This window comes from Chiloscyllium plagiosum, chromosome 3 (assembly GCF_004010195.1).
Source record: "Chiloscyllium plagiosum isolate BGI_BamShark_2017 chromosome 3, ASM401019v2, whole genome shotgun sequence".
NCBI lineage: Eukaryota > Metazoa > Chordata > Chondrichthyes > Orectolobiformes > Hemiscylliidae > Chiloscyllium > Chiloscyllium plagiosum.
Genome location: NC_057712.1, coordinates 100,690,469 through 100,707,053, shown reverse-complemented (window position 1 = coordinate 100,707,053; position 16,585 = coordinate 100,690,469). Strand labels below are relative to the sequence as shown.

Genomic DNA, 16,585 nt, shown 5'->3' with positions numbered 1-16,585 from the left:
ATCCTGGATTTAAAGGCTTGCACTTCTTGGATCTGTCTGATCTCTGTGTTGAAAGTTCCACAGGGTAATAAAATATTATTTAGTCTCCCTTGTATATACAAAGAGAGAAATTGCTTTTACTGAAGTATCGCGTGACATATACGCAAGTATTTAGGTTTTATTTCTGTCATTTGGAAGAAGTGATTTGTTACATTTAACTCCCAAATGGCATAATGAGAATTTAATCCCTATGGTTTAGGATTCAATTTTTAATGTGCAGCTTGTTTTATAGCTATTACATGCAGACATTAACAAAAAAGCTGAATATACATTAATAAAACAGTAGAACTGTCTCACTGTACTTTTCAATTGTTAACCAAGCAAAACATATTAGGAGAACCAACAACTTCTTGAGCGGAATTTTGGAAGGGCAACAATCGATGGTTTTGCCAGCAATATTTTGCTTTATGATGGAATTTTTTGAAATCCAACTTTAATCCTTGGTCTCTGTCATTGGCTTCCTCAATTAGGAAGGGTGCAACAATTGGTGTAATTGAATGCTCAGCCATGTAGGCTTGGAGATGATGACAATTACTTATCGTGACCCTGATTGAATATCAAATAAAAGGCCAATTATGCTAAGATCTGTTATCCACTATATTTGGACAACCTGCCCACACTTTCTGTCAGTACCTGTATATAAATAATGGCCATTTAGCATGGCATGGAAAAATGTATTGTTCTTACGGAAGTATAACAGAATAACGAACCTTTCAGCAGCGAGGGAGTGGAAATTAGTAGAGAAAAAAAATGTTTATGCCATTTAGGTCTCAAGTTCAAATGTGACTATTAAAATAGCAAAAATGAAACAGTGAATACTTGATACACCATAATATGTAAGGTTACAGGCCAAAGTGCTAGAAAATGGATTAGAATAGATAGATGTTTAATGACCATTGTGGATGGGCTGAAAGTCCTCATTCTCTGCTGTAAAAACTCAATAACTCTGGTAACTGAAATATATTTTAATGTTTTCAGTCTACCTCCCAGCTTTGTACTTTTCTGCCACCTTCCTGTCAATTTTTGTTTTGTTCAGCAACCTTCTCCCTTGAGGGAACAACTTGCAAATACAAATCTTGGGATGTAGGTACAGTTGCAAAGTCAGTGCTTGTTGACCATTACAGATTACCTTGAGATGGTCATGGTGAGCCACTATATTGAACCGCTGCAGTCCATGTGAAGGTAGCGCCAGAATGCTGTTGAAAAAAATTGATCTAATAACAATGACAGCAATATATATCCATATTTACATGTTGTGTGATTTAAAAGGGAGCCTCGAGATGATCATGCATCCTTGCAGTTCCTCCCATTCTCTTCCAACGTAAGAGAAGTCCTGGATTCAGAAAGTGATGCTGAAGAATCCTTGTGCTACATTGCAGTATATAAGTAGGAGACACCTTAGTCATGGTGTGCTTGTTCAACAGTTCATAGTTGCAATTGTTATACCTTGTTACATCATTTACATTTGCAATTCTGAAAGCTGAATGCCATCAGAGTCATCAGAGATAACCTTTACACTGCAATTCCTCTACCCATGCTCTGTTTCTTTCTTTTCCATTGCTCACTCCTTATTTTATGTCTTAATTTCTCAGTCACTTCTTGTTTAATTATTTTTTGTCTCTGTCTTCTCAGTTTCCTTGAATTCCAGTTTTGTTTTGTTTTTCTCTCTTTCCATCTTCATGTATTGAGTAGCCTTTTCCCCATTTCTATCTGTTAATTTCTGGAAACCCACAAATAATGCAGGAAGATATTTGCATCCACATTTGCAGCAGCTGGCAGATGGGTATTTTATCAGAAAGGAATCTTAGCAAATCTGCATATATCGTCTTGGATAAATAATGAAGTGTTTCCAATCAATGTCTGTTATGAAATAGATATGCCCATTTGTTCTAAACATGCTCATTGATTTGTTATCATGCTTTTGCTTTGTTTTAAAAAAACAGCCAAACAGACTATCGTTCTATATTTCAGATGCTGTTAATTCTTGCACATATTCAAGTAATTTAATTTTTAAGTGGGAAAGAGGATTAAAAGAGGCATTAAGTGACTACTTCTGTGTTAAAATTGAATTCAAGCAGGAAAGTTTGAAGTTCATATCCATATTTAAGTGGAATTTAATATTTGGATCACAAATTTCTGTATGGATTTGTAAGTGTTATTTTAAAAGTCTAATGACTTTCAAACTTATTTATTTCAAATCACAATCATAGATATTAAAATGAAGTGTAACCTGTTTCAACCTATGGTAATAATGACACGAATATAAGTACAGGGATGGCACAGTGTCTCAGTAGTTAGCACTGCTGCCTCACAGTACCAGAGACCGGAGTTTGATTCCACCCTTGGACGACTATCTGTGTCTGTGTGGGTTTCCTCCCACAGTCCAATGACGTGCAAATTAGGTGGATTATCCATGGGAAATGCAGGGTTACAAGGATGGGGTGGGTCTGGATGAGATGCTCTTCAGAGGGTCGGTGTGGACTTGATGGACTGAATGGCCTCCTTTCACACACCATTCTGAGGATTTAAAAAAACAGAAAAGCTGATAATTCTTAACCAGGTCGGGTTTTATCTGTGAAATGAGACACAAAGTTATTGTTCAGGTCTATGACCTATCATCTGAACTGGGAAAATTGGAATTGTAATCAGTTTAGAACTAGTGAAAACAGGAAAGATTGGAAAAAGAAAATATCAAATGGCAGATTAACTGGCAGAAATGCTGGTTGCAGGCCAAAGGAAGTGATAATAGACCAAGTAAAAGCATTCATTCTGGAGGAGATATGAGTGGCAGATCTAATCGAATGCAGATAAAAAGAAATAAGGGAGAAATGAGAGAAAAAAAAGACTCAACCCCGCAAAGAAACATTGAACAAAATGGTGAGCAGAAGTTATGTTGCAAGGTTGTTGAACTCAGCACTGAGTTCAGAAGGCTGTAAAGTACTCCCACAAGAAATTAGGTGCCTTACCTTGAACTAGCGTTGAGCTTTATTACAGATCAAAGACACCAAGGCCAGAGTGGGAGCAAGGTGGAGACTTGAGCATTGTTTTATATTGTTTGAGATACACGTCAAGATAGAATGTTGAGTTGAAGTTTTAGTTCTCCACCTTGCTCCCACTCTGACCTTGGCCTGCCACATTTTCTGATGTAGCTCAAGGCGCAGGGCATTTTATGGGACAGAACATTGTGTTCAGCGGTTTTAAAACACTTCCCCTCCCTCCATTTTTTGTCTAATGTTCCTTTGATAGCTTATTTCTAACATTTTTCTCTCATTTCCATCCCTTGTGATTTAGACAGCAACTATTTAGGATCCTTCTATCAATGCCTCTGCAAGACACTTGGGATCAGTCTTGGGATCTGAGACTGGCAATATCACATTTCATAACCATCCCCATTTGCTTCTTGTTGCTTTACTTGCTTCACTTCCATTCCCTTAACCTGCGCCATGAACCATTTTGTCATTTGATCTCCTCTGCCTCCTGAATCTCTCAGGCCTTCCTTTTAGTTGTTTTTCACTTGCTCATTCTTTCAATTGCTCCAAATCTATTACTTCTGTAACTTTTCTATTGAAAGGTTAGAGATCTAAAGTGTTATTGAGTCATAGAGTCAGAGAGATGTACGGCACGAAAAGAGATCCTTCGGTCCAACATGTCCATGCCGACCAGATGTCCCAACCCAATCTAGTCCCACATACCAGCACCCGGCACATATCCCTCCGAACCCTTCTTATTCATATACCCATCCAGATGCCATTTAAATGTTGCAATTGTACTAGCTTCCACCATTTCCCCTGGCAGCCCATTTCATACATGTACCACCCTCTGTGTGAAAATGTTGCCCCCTTAGGTCTGTTTTATGTCTTTGCCCTCTCACCCTAAATTTATACCCTCTAGTTCTGGACTCCCACACCCCAGGGAAAAGACTTTATCTATTTTTCCTATCCATGCCCCTCATGATTTTATAAACCTCTATAACGTCACTGTTTAAGAAGGGCGGTAAAGACAAGCCAGGGAACTATAGATCGGTGAGCCTGACCTTGGTGGTGGGCAAGTTGTTGGAGGGAATCCTGAGGGACAGGATGTACATGTATTTGGAAAGGCACGGACTGATTTGGGATAGTCAACATGGCTTCGTGTGTGGGAAATCATGTCTCTCAAACTTGGTTGAGTGTTTTGAAGAGGTAACAAAGAAGATTGATGAGGGCAGAGCAGTAGATGTGATCTATATGGACTTCAGTAAGGCGTTCAACAAGGTTCCCCATGGGAGACTGATTAGCAAGGTTAGATCTCATGGAATACAGGGAGAACTAGCCATTTGGATACAGAACTGGCTCAAAGGTAGAAGACAGAGGATGGTGATGGAGCGTTGTTTTTCAACCTGGAGGCCTGTGACCAGTGGAGTGCCACAAGGATCGGTGCTGGGTCCTGTACTTTTTGTCATTTACATAAATGATTTGGATGCGAGCATAAGAGGTACAGTTAGTAAGTTTGCAGATGACACCAAAATTGGAGGTGTAGTGGACAGCGAAGAGGGTTACCTCAGATTACAACAGGATCTTGACCAGATGGGCCAATGGGCTGTGAAGTGGCAGATGGAGTTTAATTCAGATAAATGGAGGTGCTGCATTTTGGGCAAGCAAATCTTAGCAGGACTTACACACTTAATGGTAAGTTCCTAGGGCATGTTGATGAACAAAGAGACCTTGGAGTGCAGGTTCATAGCTCCTTGAAAGTGGAGTTGCAGGTAGATAGGATAGTGAAGAAGGCATTTGGTATGCTTTCCTTTATTGGTCAGAGTACTGAGTACAGGAGTTAGGAGGTCATGTTGCGGCTGTACAGTACATTGGTTAGGCCACTGTTGGAATATTGCGTGCAGTTTGTGAGACATGATTTCCCACACACAAATGTTAACTTTAAGTTTCCCTTCACAGAAGCTGCTAGACCCTGGTGAATTTCTAATGTTTTCAGTTTTAATCTTGAAGTGGTAGTCAATAGAATCCATTAGAAAAACCAACAATTTTGATGATTTGGAGATGCTGGTGTTGGACTGGGGTGTACGAAGTTAAAAAAATCACACAACACCAGGATGCTCCGAAAGCTAGTGTGCTTCCAGTTAAACCTGTTGGACTATAACCTGGTGTTGTGTGATTTTTAACAATTTTGATGTACTTATACACAGGATAATATGTACATATGATTGCCTGAACCAGTGCTTCATTTCATGTGATTGAATTGCATTGGACTAATTATCTGTTACAAAAATAATTACTCACTATCATTGGAGATGGTCAAAAGGTGAATGTCTTTTAAAATATATATCACAACATTTTCCTTTTTCTAAAAAGTTGCTTGTCTCTGCTTTCGTTCAGAATGGATTCTCATCATAATTCCGTCAAGTTGAACATGCAAAGAGACCACAGACTGCTACTAATTATAAGCGCACATGAAAAAAATGCATAAAATACTTCACAGACAGCTGCTAACAAGACCTCATCCAGTTTTTCTTTCTGATTCACCACTCCTATTCCACGTTTTTTTTATCATTTTCACATCTTATGAAAAATTTGTGAAATAAACTTGCATTATTTAATCTGTTTAGTTGGGCAATAATCCAAAGAAACAAATTAAAGACAGTCACAATAAAATAAAGTGAGTTGATGAAAATCCTCTTCACCTGGAGGATTATTAGAACGTAAAATTCTTAACCACAAATAATGTTTGAAGCAAATATTATGCTTTTTGTTTTGAAGGGGAATTACATAATGAATTTGGAAAAAAGAAGTAGACTACAGCGAATGAACAAGTGGGTTTTAACTTGGTGGCTCATAAGGAAGAAAACATCAGGACAGACCTGAGTTCAGTTACCTGTCCTTGTATTAGAGTCATATAATATACAGCATGGAAACAGACCCTTCAGTTCAACTCGTCCATGCCAACCAGATATCCTAAATTAATCCCCCTAAACCCTTCCTATTCAGGTGCCTTTTAAATATTATAATTGTACCAGCCTCCACCACTTTCTCTGGCAGTTCATTCCATATACACACCAACCTCTATATATAAAAGTTCTACCCATTCATATAAGTAATTTGTAACCTTGTGACCCAGCATTATTCCCATGCTACAATTACCGTCAAACCAGGAATCATTTCTACTTTAATGGTGATTTTCAACAAAGTTTGCTAGGAGTAGCACAAGTATAATGAAAAAATTGGTGGCAATCTGGTTAAGCTACAAGACAGAACTATTTGCATGCCAAACAGTGGGTGCAGCATGCAATAGAGCTAAGCAATCAATGGGTCAAATGTAAACTTTTCAGTCCTGCTGCATCCATTTGTGGTGAACAATTAACCAAGGTGGGATGGTCCATTAATATCTCTACCGACAATGATGTGGGATCCCAACACATCAGTGCATAAGATGATGCCAAAACATGTATATCCCTATTTAGCCAGAAGTGTCAAGTAGATGACCATCTTGGCGTCTTCTTGAGATCATCAATGTCACAGGTACAGGTCTTCAGCCAATTTGATTTATTTAATGTGATATGGCTGAAGGCATTGGATGCTGCAAATGCAAAGGGTCCTTACAAAATTCGGGCACCTGTGTCATGCTGCTAGTTAGTACAGCTACAACACTGGCAGGTACAGGTACGTTCTGTCCAAAAAAAGGACAAATCTACTTTCTGTCCCAATAGCCTACAGTCTATCAGAAAAGTGATGGAAGGTGTCATTGAATGCTATCATGTGCAGGAATTGTCTGCTTACTGACTCTCTTTTTGTGTTCAGCCAAAACTTTTTGTCTCTGAATTCATTACAGCCTTGGTCAAAGCATAGACAAAAGAATTGAGCTTAAGTGGTGAGATGAGAGTGACTGCACTTGATATCCAGGCAGCTTTTAACCAGGTTTGGCATTAAGGAACTCTAGCAAAACTGAAGTCAATGGGAAGCAGTAGATCAAGTCTCTACTGACAGGAGTCAAACCCAGCATAAAGGAATGTGGTCATGGTTTTTGGAAATCAATCATCTCAGTTTCAGAACATGGCTGCAAGAGCACTTCCTAAGCCCAGCAATCTTCATCAATGATCTTTCTTGCTGAAATAGGGCCAAAAGTGGCCATGTTTAATGAAGTTTACACCATGTTCAGCACCAATCATGATCCTTCAGATACTGAAACATAGAAAAAAATGAACAGGAATAGGCCATTAAGCTCTTTGAGCCTGCTATTCCATTCAGTAAGATTGTGGCTTATCATCAGATTCAATGTAATATGCTCTCCCCTTTGATCTCTTTAGTCCTGAGAACTACATTTCAAACTCTTCCTTGGAAACATTCAGTGTTTTAGCCTGAATGGCTTGCTGTGGCAGAAAATTCTGTAGGCTCACCCTCTCTGATGAAGAAATTTCTCCTCATCTCAGTCCTAAATGACTTACGCTGTATCCTTAGACTGTGACCCCTAGTTCTCGACTTTGGAGACATCTGGACCACCTTTCCTGCATTTACCCTGTCTAGTCCTGATAGAATTTTATCAATTTCAGTGAGAATTCCTCTTGTTCTTCTAAACACAAGTGAATATAGCCCTAACCAATGTAGTATCTGTTCATGCATCAGTCCTGCCATCCCAGAAATTTGTTTGGTGAACCATGTTGTCCTCTCTTCATAGCTAAACATCCTTCCTTAGATAAGGAGACCAGAACTGCACACAATAGTCTCACCAAGACCCGTATAATTGCAGCAAGTCATCCTTGCTCCTATACTCAGATCATCTCACTTTGAGGCCAACATACCATTTGTTGTCTTCAGCACCTCCATGCTTACATTCATCAATGGTGTACATGGATACCCAGGTCTCATTGCACTTTCCCATTTCCCAATCTATCACCATTCAGATAGCAATGTGTCTCCTTGTTTTTGCCACCAAAATGGATAGAGACAAAAAAGACTGCAGATGCTGGAATCCAAGGTAGACATGCAGGAGGCTGGAAGAACACAGCAAGCCAGGCAGCATTAGGAGGTAGAGAAGTCAATGTTTTGGGTGTAACCCTTCTTCAGGATTTGGGGTGGATATAAGGGGAGCTGCAGAAAAAGGGGATGGTGATGGGAGAGGGTTTTGGTTGGGGAGCCTTGCGGGGTGGTGAGGTAGGATAGGTGAACACAGGGAGGGGGTATGACCTGGTTGGTTGATGGAAGAAATGAATCCAGTTGGTATCTGGAAGGAACGGTTGGAAGGGAGGGAGAAGGGCTGGAAAGGGAGTTGAGAGATGGAAAGAGAGGTTATTTGAAATTGGAGAACTCACTGTTGAATTTTCTGGGCTGTGGGCTGCCAAAATGGATAACCCCACATTTTTCCACATTGTACTTCATCTGTCATACATTTTCCCACTAACTTAATTTGTCTAAGCTATGCATAACATCTCTACATCCTCTTCACAGTTCCGCCTCTCACACAGCTTTGTGTCATCTGCAAACGTGGCGATTTTACATTTAGTTTCCTCATCTAAACCAGTAATATATATTGTGAATAACTGGAGTCCAGCAGTGATCCCTTTGGTACTTCATTAGTTGCTGGCTTCCACTTGGAAAATGATCCATTTGTTCCTACTTTTTGTTTCCTGTCTGCCATCCAATTCTCTCCATGTCAGTATTCCATTCCCAATCCCATGCACTTTAAATTTACACACTAATCTCATATGTGTGACCTTCTTGAAAGTTTTCTGAAAGTTGTAGCAAGCCACAGCCAGTGGCTTCTCCTTATCAACTCATATTAGTTACTTGCTCAAAAAGTTCCAGTACATCTGTCAAGCATGATTTCCCTTTCGTAAATTCATGTTGGCTGTTTACTCTTGAAGGAGTGCATATGCATGTGCAGCAAGATTTGTGCAATATCTTCAAATTTGGGATGATAAATGATAGGTGACAGTCATCCTAAACTATTGTCAGGTAATGACCAATTCCAATACCGGAGAATCTGACCATTCCTTGACATTAATAGTCAAGGGAATTGTAACTGATTCCCCAACTAGCAGCATCCTGGTGGATACTATCAACCAGAAATTGAACTGGACCAGCCACATAAAAACTGACCAGAAGAGCAGATCAAAGGCTGGGAATTTTTACAATATGTAACTTGTATTCTAGCTTCTGAGAATGTCCAAAGTCTGCAAGGCATAAGCCACAAGTGTGATGACGTACGCTCCACTTGTTTCAATAAGAGTGACTCTGACAATGCTCATATTTGGCACCAACCAGGGAAAAACAGCTCACTTGATTCATAACCATTCACCTACTTCAGGGTTAATTCCTCCACCTCCAGTATATAGTGTTAGCATCTTTTCGATGCAGAAAAGCAACTTACCAAGGCTCGTGTGATAACATTTTGCAAACCTGCAATCTCTACCACCTAGAAGGACAAGGGGAGCAAATTTATGGTAGCAATACTATCTTCACGTCCTCGTCCAAGCGACATACCTTTGTGACTTGGACTGTATAGCTGATATTCCTTCGCTGGCGCTGAATCAAATTCCATTCCCTAAAAGTACTGTGAGTATACGCCATGGACAGCAACAAAACACTGTATCTCACCATCTTTTTAAAGGCAATTTTAGGTCAAGCAATAAATATTGGCTTTTCCAACAATGCTCACATCTTGACATAGAGTAGTTATTTAAAAAGTTAGTCAACTATTCTGCATCTTGTAGAATTACGTTGGGAATCTGTTGTACATTTTACATTTTCCTTTTCTGCAAGAAGCTGAGGTTCCACATACTTTTAATATTTATTTTTAAATTGTATTTGTGATGCTTGACATTTTTAAATGAATAATAACCAGTGTGTGTGTCTCATCATCATACAGGGTGAAAAGTTAACATATTAAAACTGTTTTCTTAGAACTGTAAAGTTGCCCTTTACTGTCATTGCCAAACTTAAAAGGCAAAAGTCAGCATTTAAAATTACATATTGGATCTTCAAATAACATTACTCTGCGGTATCAGTAAAATTTTCAAGCTGTGGTGAAAGTAAATAATAATTAAGCTACTAGATTGTGATTTGTCAGAGCCATACTAGCTGTTATGAATTTAGGTGCCATACTTTAATAGTATTGCATTTGGAAAAATAAATTATCTTTGCAATATTCACTTAAATTGGTCTGAGAACTGCACCTCCATAAACATTCTTGGGAAATGCATCTATATTGTCTCACATGTACCAACATAACAGTCAAAGCATTGTATTTGTGTGTTGAATCACCCTTCTTTTGCTTCTGTTTTAGTCTGTGGCGAAAACTGGAAGGTTGCTGATTAGCCATGAAGCTCCAGTAACAGGAGGATTTGCTGCAGAGATCAGTTCCACTGTTCAGGTGTGTGAGTAAATATCTGTGGTTGCACAATAAATGAATGAAGGTATTTAATTGCTTTGATTTACTTTATGGACACCAGTACATAGTACATAGTACAGAGTGTTGTGAAATCATACAAACACAATATGAGTAAACAGCATAGGAGTCGAAGTAGACCATTCAGTCCTTTGAGTCTGCTGCACCAGTTAATAAGGTTGTGATTGATCTATTTCTGTTTTGAATTCCACATTCCCATGTATCACCTTTGATCTCCTTGCCTATCAAGAATCCTTCTACCTTTGCCTTAAAAATACTCTCTGACCCTGCTTCCATTTCCATCTGAGGCAGAGAATTCCAAAGTCTGTCAATCCACTGAAAGTTAAAAAAATCTGATTTGGTTTCATTTGTTTTTTTAAAAAAGTTGGAAAGGTGTTATTTTTCCACATTATACTGAAGTAAGACATAACTAAATTGAACACTTTGAAGGGAAAGAGCAAGTTATCAACCTAGCAAAATGTGATCTGTCACACATCTTGTAATTTATTTTAAAAGATGACATCGTGTTTCCAATGTTTGGTACAGGTTTTGTCTTCTGCCCCATACTATACATCAACTACATTTTAACAATAGATGTGCAACTTCTTTGGAAGCTTCCATGAGGGCTGCGCTGACTGGACTCCCAGTAGTGGAGAATAGTACGAAAATGATACTCTCCTTGAGGGAAGGTTAGCTGAAAGGTACAACACCACTCAATAGAGTGGTTGAAATTGGGAATTTATTAGCAAACATCATGAAATTTGAAGACATGATGCAACTTCTGAGTGTCTCTAAAAATGGCAAATTTGTGTTTAACCATTTCAACAAGTATCAATTCCACATTTCATTTTTGTCAATTTATTTCTAAATCACTACCTCCATTATTCTTCTATACCATCTTGCCTTGAAGGTGCTGATTCAGTCTGCTGTTAGTTTCTTAAACCTTGCCCAAATGACTAATTGGCTTGAGAATCATCCTTGACAGTGAGTGAGCAGGCATATTATCTGAACATAGGTAAGTTTACAACTGGACTCCAGATCCTCTCTAAGATATCCATATGAATGCATTTCTGCTAAGATGGGGCCACTGTACTGAGCAAAAATTGCAAGTGGACATCTTGGACAGTTTTCTGTACTGTCAGGATATAACAGCCAGTGGTCAGTTCTGTCTGAAATCTTCAAACTTGGCACCGACCAGAGATCAAAACTGGAAATTTCACAGTTAAGATTGAGATTTTGCATAAAGTAATTTAAGCCTAAACTTTCAGGTGAGAGACAGGTGCATACCATCATGTAATACATCTCATTCAGTTTTGTTGTTCATAAAGCCTGTATCTAACTAGACCATTTTGTGGATTCGAATACACTTGACCCTTTCATCACTGAACTACAAGCTTGATTGTTCACCATTGCTCTGCTTTCCTTGGGGAACTTCAATTCAAGTGTGCAAACAAAATCCTCAGAAGCAACCAGTGTTAAAGCCATAATATGCATGAAAGTCCTGCATAGAAACTCATAGCCAAACTTGAGCCAAGATGATCAAATTTTTCCGGTGTACTTTGCCAACATAATTCTTTTTATGAAAGGCTATGATTATGGTTCATATCTAACCTATACTTTCAGTGGTCTTACAAATTTCAGGATATATTTTCATTTTTCTAATTAATTGCTCTTCTGAGAATGATTTATGATTCTGTATAATGTTGTTTAGCTACAAACCATTTGGATATTTATTGAGGATTTCACAAGAAAATGCTTGCAGCAAATTGTTTTGTTAATTTCAAGACTCTCATGAATTGATTCATGGCTTTTGATTCTGTATTCCTGTAGTTTAGAATGTGAGAATTTCCAGTGAATTTTGGCAGAGCTGTAATTGAAAAACATTATATAGCAGTGTCTGATATTCTGATGATTTTATGTAGTCCACAGACCTAATAATACACATGCACACACCTGCTAACAACCATAGTATGAAAAGATTTGGCAGCATCTGTGGAAAGAGAAACAGAGTTAATCTTTCGGCTCCAATATGACTTCTCGGACATTCTGAAGAAGAATGATACTTAGCTTGAAACATTAAGTCGATATCTCTGCTGCCAGATTTGCTGAATTTTCCAACACTTCGTGTTTTTATTTGAGAATCTGCAGTATTTTGGTTTTAAATGAATGAATGATCAATTTTTTATTATTTAAAGGTTTTACAAATTGCTTGCGCTGTAGTTCAAATCATTTCAACTGGTAACTATTGTTGACTGCATTTTGACCAGTGGATCAAATAGTTCCTTTCTTTAGGAGTTTAACAGGAGTACTGGAATTATGGACACATGATTTGCAACCTTACCCTCATGTTCATATTTCTCATAGAAGTTAATTTCATTAGTCTCACTGGGTGAAGTAAAGTAATAAGCAGTTGAGGGAAGATCATTTTCCATTGCCACTTAAGTATATTTTGATGAATGATGATGTTTCCGTTGTTCATTAGTATTAACTGCATCTGTGAAAATAACCTTGTGCTGAATTATTCCATCCTTCTGATGAAGATGATAGTATCCACAGTCTTTCTGCATCAAAAACCTTTACCTGGATTCAAACTGAACCTCCATTGTTCGCAAATTTTAATTTATATTCAGTCCTCAAAGTTTCTGAAAAAAAAATTTGTTTCTAAAAATGCAAAACTGACTTAAGTGAAAGAACAACTTTCAGTAATATCCAGTGTGGTTTGTTACACTTGGTATATCGTATTTAAACCAGGCTATTTACCTTCTCATGTCTTATTAAACTCCTGTGCATAATTAAGGTGCATCAATGACAAGTTCTTAAAAAAAGGTATTTTTGTCAACCTGTTCACAGTTGCTATAACACATCTCTGGAGCAGGTGTGACTTGAACACAGGCTTCTGGGACCAGGGATAGGGACACTACTGCTTTGCGACAAGAGGGCCTTCACATGACAAATTTTAATGGAAACACTTTAATTGGTTAAATGACAAGATGGAAGATATCCTTAATATGAAGGCAGGTCTTTAACTGTGTGGTGGCTATTCATACCTATACTTCCATAGTGGTTATACTGCCATAGTGCCTGATGAAGGGCTTATGCCTGAAAGGTCACTTCTCCTGCTCCTTGGATGCTGCCTGCTTTTCCAGCACCACTCTATTTGATGGTAGTGCAACTGTTCCACTTAAGATAGAAAATGTTGCATCTAGAGTTTATATTTTATGTGTTTATGTCCATTTCTGTTTCACCATGTTGTTTTTCCCTATGGTGATCTTTCAAGTTTGGAAAATTTTCCTCAAACTGGTTACTTGTCGTAGCAATTTTATTGTTTCTACGTGTATCACAATTAAATTTAGAGGTCTCATTGGATTAAATTCCTGGCTATTCTCCTGCTGCTTACCACAAATTCTTGTGAATGTGCAAAAATATGCCAGTCTTTTGAGGAAAAATAAGTACTCTACAAAATTAAAGCATATTAAATTTTACTTGTTATGGCTAACTGAATAATTTATAGCAAATAAGTTTATTTGCTTACTGGATTTGTTATGTATCTCTTTTGAAATCTGGTTATTCCATCCTAATATGTATTGTGAAGTGGTTTTACTATGTTCCTGGTCTTTAAATATGTTTCATCCCAAGCTTTTGATTATTTTTAACAATCAAATGTATAAATTTGTATTTTGAATGAGATTTTGCTTTTCTGCACTCATATTATTTTCATTTTCGAAAACGTGAAAAATGCTTTTCAAATCCTATGGATGTTTTAGATTCCAAAGCCATCATACATTTTGTGTCTGTCCAAGGTATAGATATAGGGTTTGAAGCTTCGACAATTTATTCTGGATTCTGAGTGTTGAAGTTTGGAGTTATAAAGTTATCTGTGAGTGGAAGTATTGAACCTGATGCTTATTTTAGGAGTGTGCTTGGCTTGCCACCTGTTTGCTAGTTTCAAAACCAGACAGAGGAGGATTGAAGCTGGGTAGTAGATGGAATTGTGGCCTTTTTTTTGTTTGCTTTGGAACGGATAAAAATTTATTCAAATCATTAGTAATTTGAGGTTTCCACTCTGTAAAGCATAGAAATAAGAGGAAGAAATTGACTTTACAAATTTACCTTCTCAATGTTTTTTTACCTTTTGATCGATGTGCCCTGAGGAAGTGAGATATCTGCCAGCGAACTGGGTAAATATTTGGCATTTTTTAAAAACTTGTCCTCTTCTGCCACCCTTGACTCAAATTCAAATTCATCTCAAGCTGATACGATAAATATATTACTTTGTTGATTCTAATGGCTTTACGTGAAATGAATTTTTGTACTCTTAAAAGCAGTTGCTGATCTTTCTAAGTGATCATTATTGCTGCAGATCCTTGATTGAGGAAGAGTCGACCTCTAAGGCTGATGTTCAGTTCCTTGTGCAGTTGGTGAAATTACTTCTTCCTCATCAGTTGTCTGCTGTGAAGAAGCAACTTTTCAAGTTGCATGTACATGCGTACAGTTATGAAGGTATACCTGGTTGTTCACTTTCAAATCTTCTTTACACAGGTTCCACATTGCCAAGGGGACTGACATCTGTTGAAAGCGTTCAAGGTTTACACTAAAGCTAGCATTCCAGCTCTCGCCTCTGGCAATCATTTGGCAGCTTTACCAATCTGAAATTTGGCTTTCTGTCTTTTTGTTTTTGTTCATGTTGCTACTTCTAGCTTCAATAGTTTTTTTTTAGCTATAGGAGGAGTAGTTAGGGTTCAGTGTGATTTTGGCTGCCAAACTATCCTATATTCCATCCTTTCTCTATTGTAGAGAAGCTCTTCCATAGTCCTGGCCAGCATTTATACTTTATTGACGTCACTAATGAATGAATCAATGAAATAACCATTTACCTGAGTGTTTTTTGAGATTTCTCTGTGTTAAACATCACTGGAATCTCCCCATAATTTAAAAGTATCTGTTGAATGTGAAGTGCTTTAAGATCCTGAGGGGTTCTAAATAAAAGCAAATTTTCTTTTTCTGATCGTTAGATAACCAAGGACTTTCCTCACTGACCATAGCTAAATTGGAGTTTAGAATAATTAAAACACAAGATTCTAACAGGGTTGATAAAGTAGTTGTGAAGGTGATATTTCCATTGGCTGGTGCACCTAGAACTGATGGAATAAAACTTAAGGAAAAGGGGATAGTCATTTAAGACTGAGATAAGAACAAAGTGCTTTTCCCCAAAGAGTTGGGAATCTGTGGAATTTTCTATACCTGAGAACTGTTAATATGTTGTTGCGGTCAAAGAGTATGGGCTTGGGCAGGTAAGTAGAATTGTCGAGGATCAATTCTGATCATATCAAATGACAGAGCAGGCATAAAGGAGTGCATGGTCTAGTCTTTCTTTTCTTTATATTTATACATAGCACATCTATTGGTCATCTAGTATAGTATCTAATGATTCTGAAATGTTCCCAGTGCTGGATCATTTGCCTGGTGGAGCCAAGATCAGTAACATCCTGTAGTGCTGGTTCCCTTGCTTTCTCTTGCCTCTAGGCCATTTTTGCAGAGGCAGGTTGGGGGTTTAGCAGAATAATTGTTTACGTTTATTAGGAATAAATTAAGCCCAATACATCCAGCATGTAGTAATGTATTATCCTTCTCCAGAAGAAGTTTGTCTTGGGGTGAATTCTCGTGATGGACAAAGGAATTGCTGCAAAGAAACTTTGAAAGCTTTTCTTAAGAGTTTCAAGATCACCTTAGAGTCGTAGGGGAAGCTTGCTTAGGATTACTGCACCTAGCACAGTCAATTAAAGAAATAGTATAGCCTCCTTTCAAAAGCAGAGATAATATGCAGAGAAAGGAAATCATGGGTCAATAATTTGTCCAAAACCTAATCACCTGACCCTAAGCATTCTAGAACCTAGAAGCTGTCCCGAAATCTCTTTCCTATCCTCACGAGGGAAAATCTAGCCCATGGTCTCTCTAATTCAATGTGGAAGCAGATAAAAAATGTGCCAGATTTTCAAATGTGATCTTTTGTCAGAACTTGAGAATACTGGTCAGCTGGAAATCTTAACCAATGTTTTTCTGTTCATATACTAGCCAGTATTCTATATATCTGCAATATTTTTCAATTGAATGTGAAGGAAACTTTCTGAAGAATCAGTTGTAGGTTAGCTAGTTCTATTCAGGGCTGTCAGGAATAACC

At 38.0% G+C, this 16,585-nt stretch overlaps 1 protein-coding gene across 2 annotated transcripts in view; it reads left to right on the top strand.

The window, feature by feature from the left end:
* bckdhb (branched chain keto acid dehydrogenase E1 subunit beta) overlaps positions 1–16,585 on the top strand; it is a 284,897-nt gene that overhangs the window by 186,774 nt on the left and 81,538 nt on the right. For both annotated transcript variants that reach the window (XM_043686955.1, XM_043686954.1), the window contains one exon: positions 10,306–10,392. In XM_043686955.1, coding sequence (XP_043542890.1) covers positions 10,306–10,392 — 87 coding nt within the window. The remainder of the gene's footprint in view (positions 1–10,305; positions 10,393–16,585) is intronic.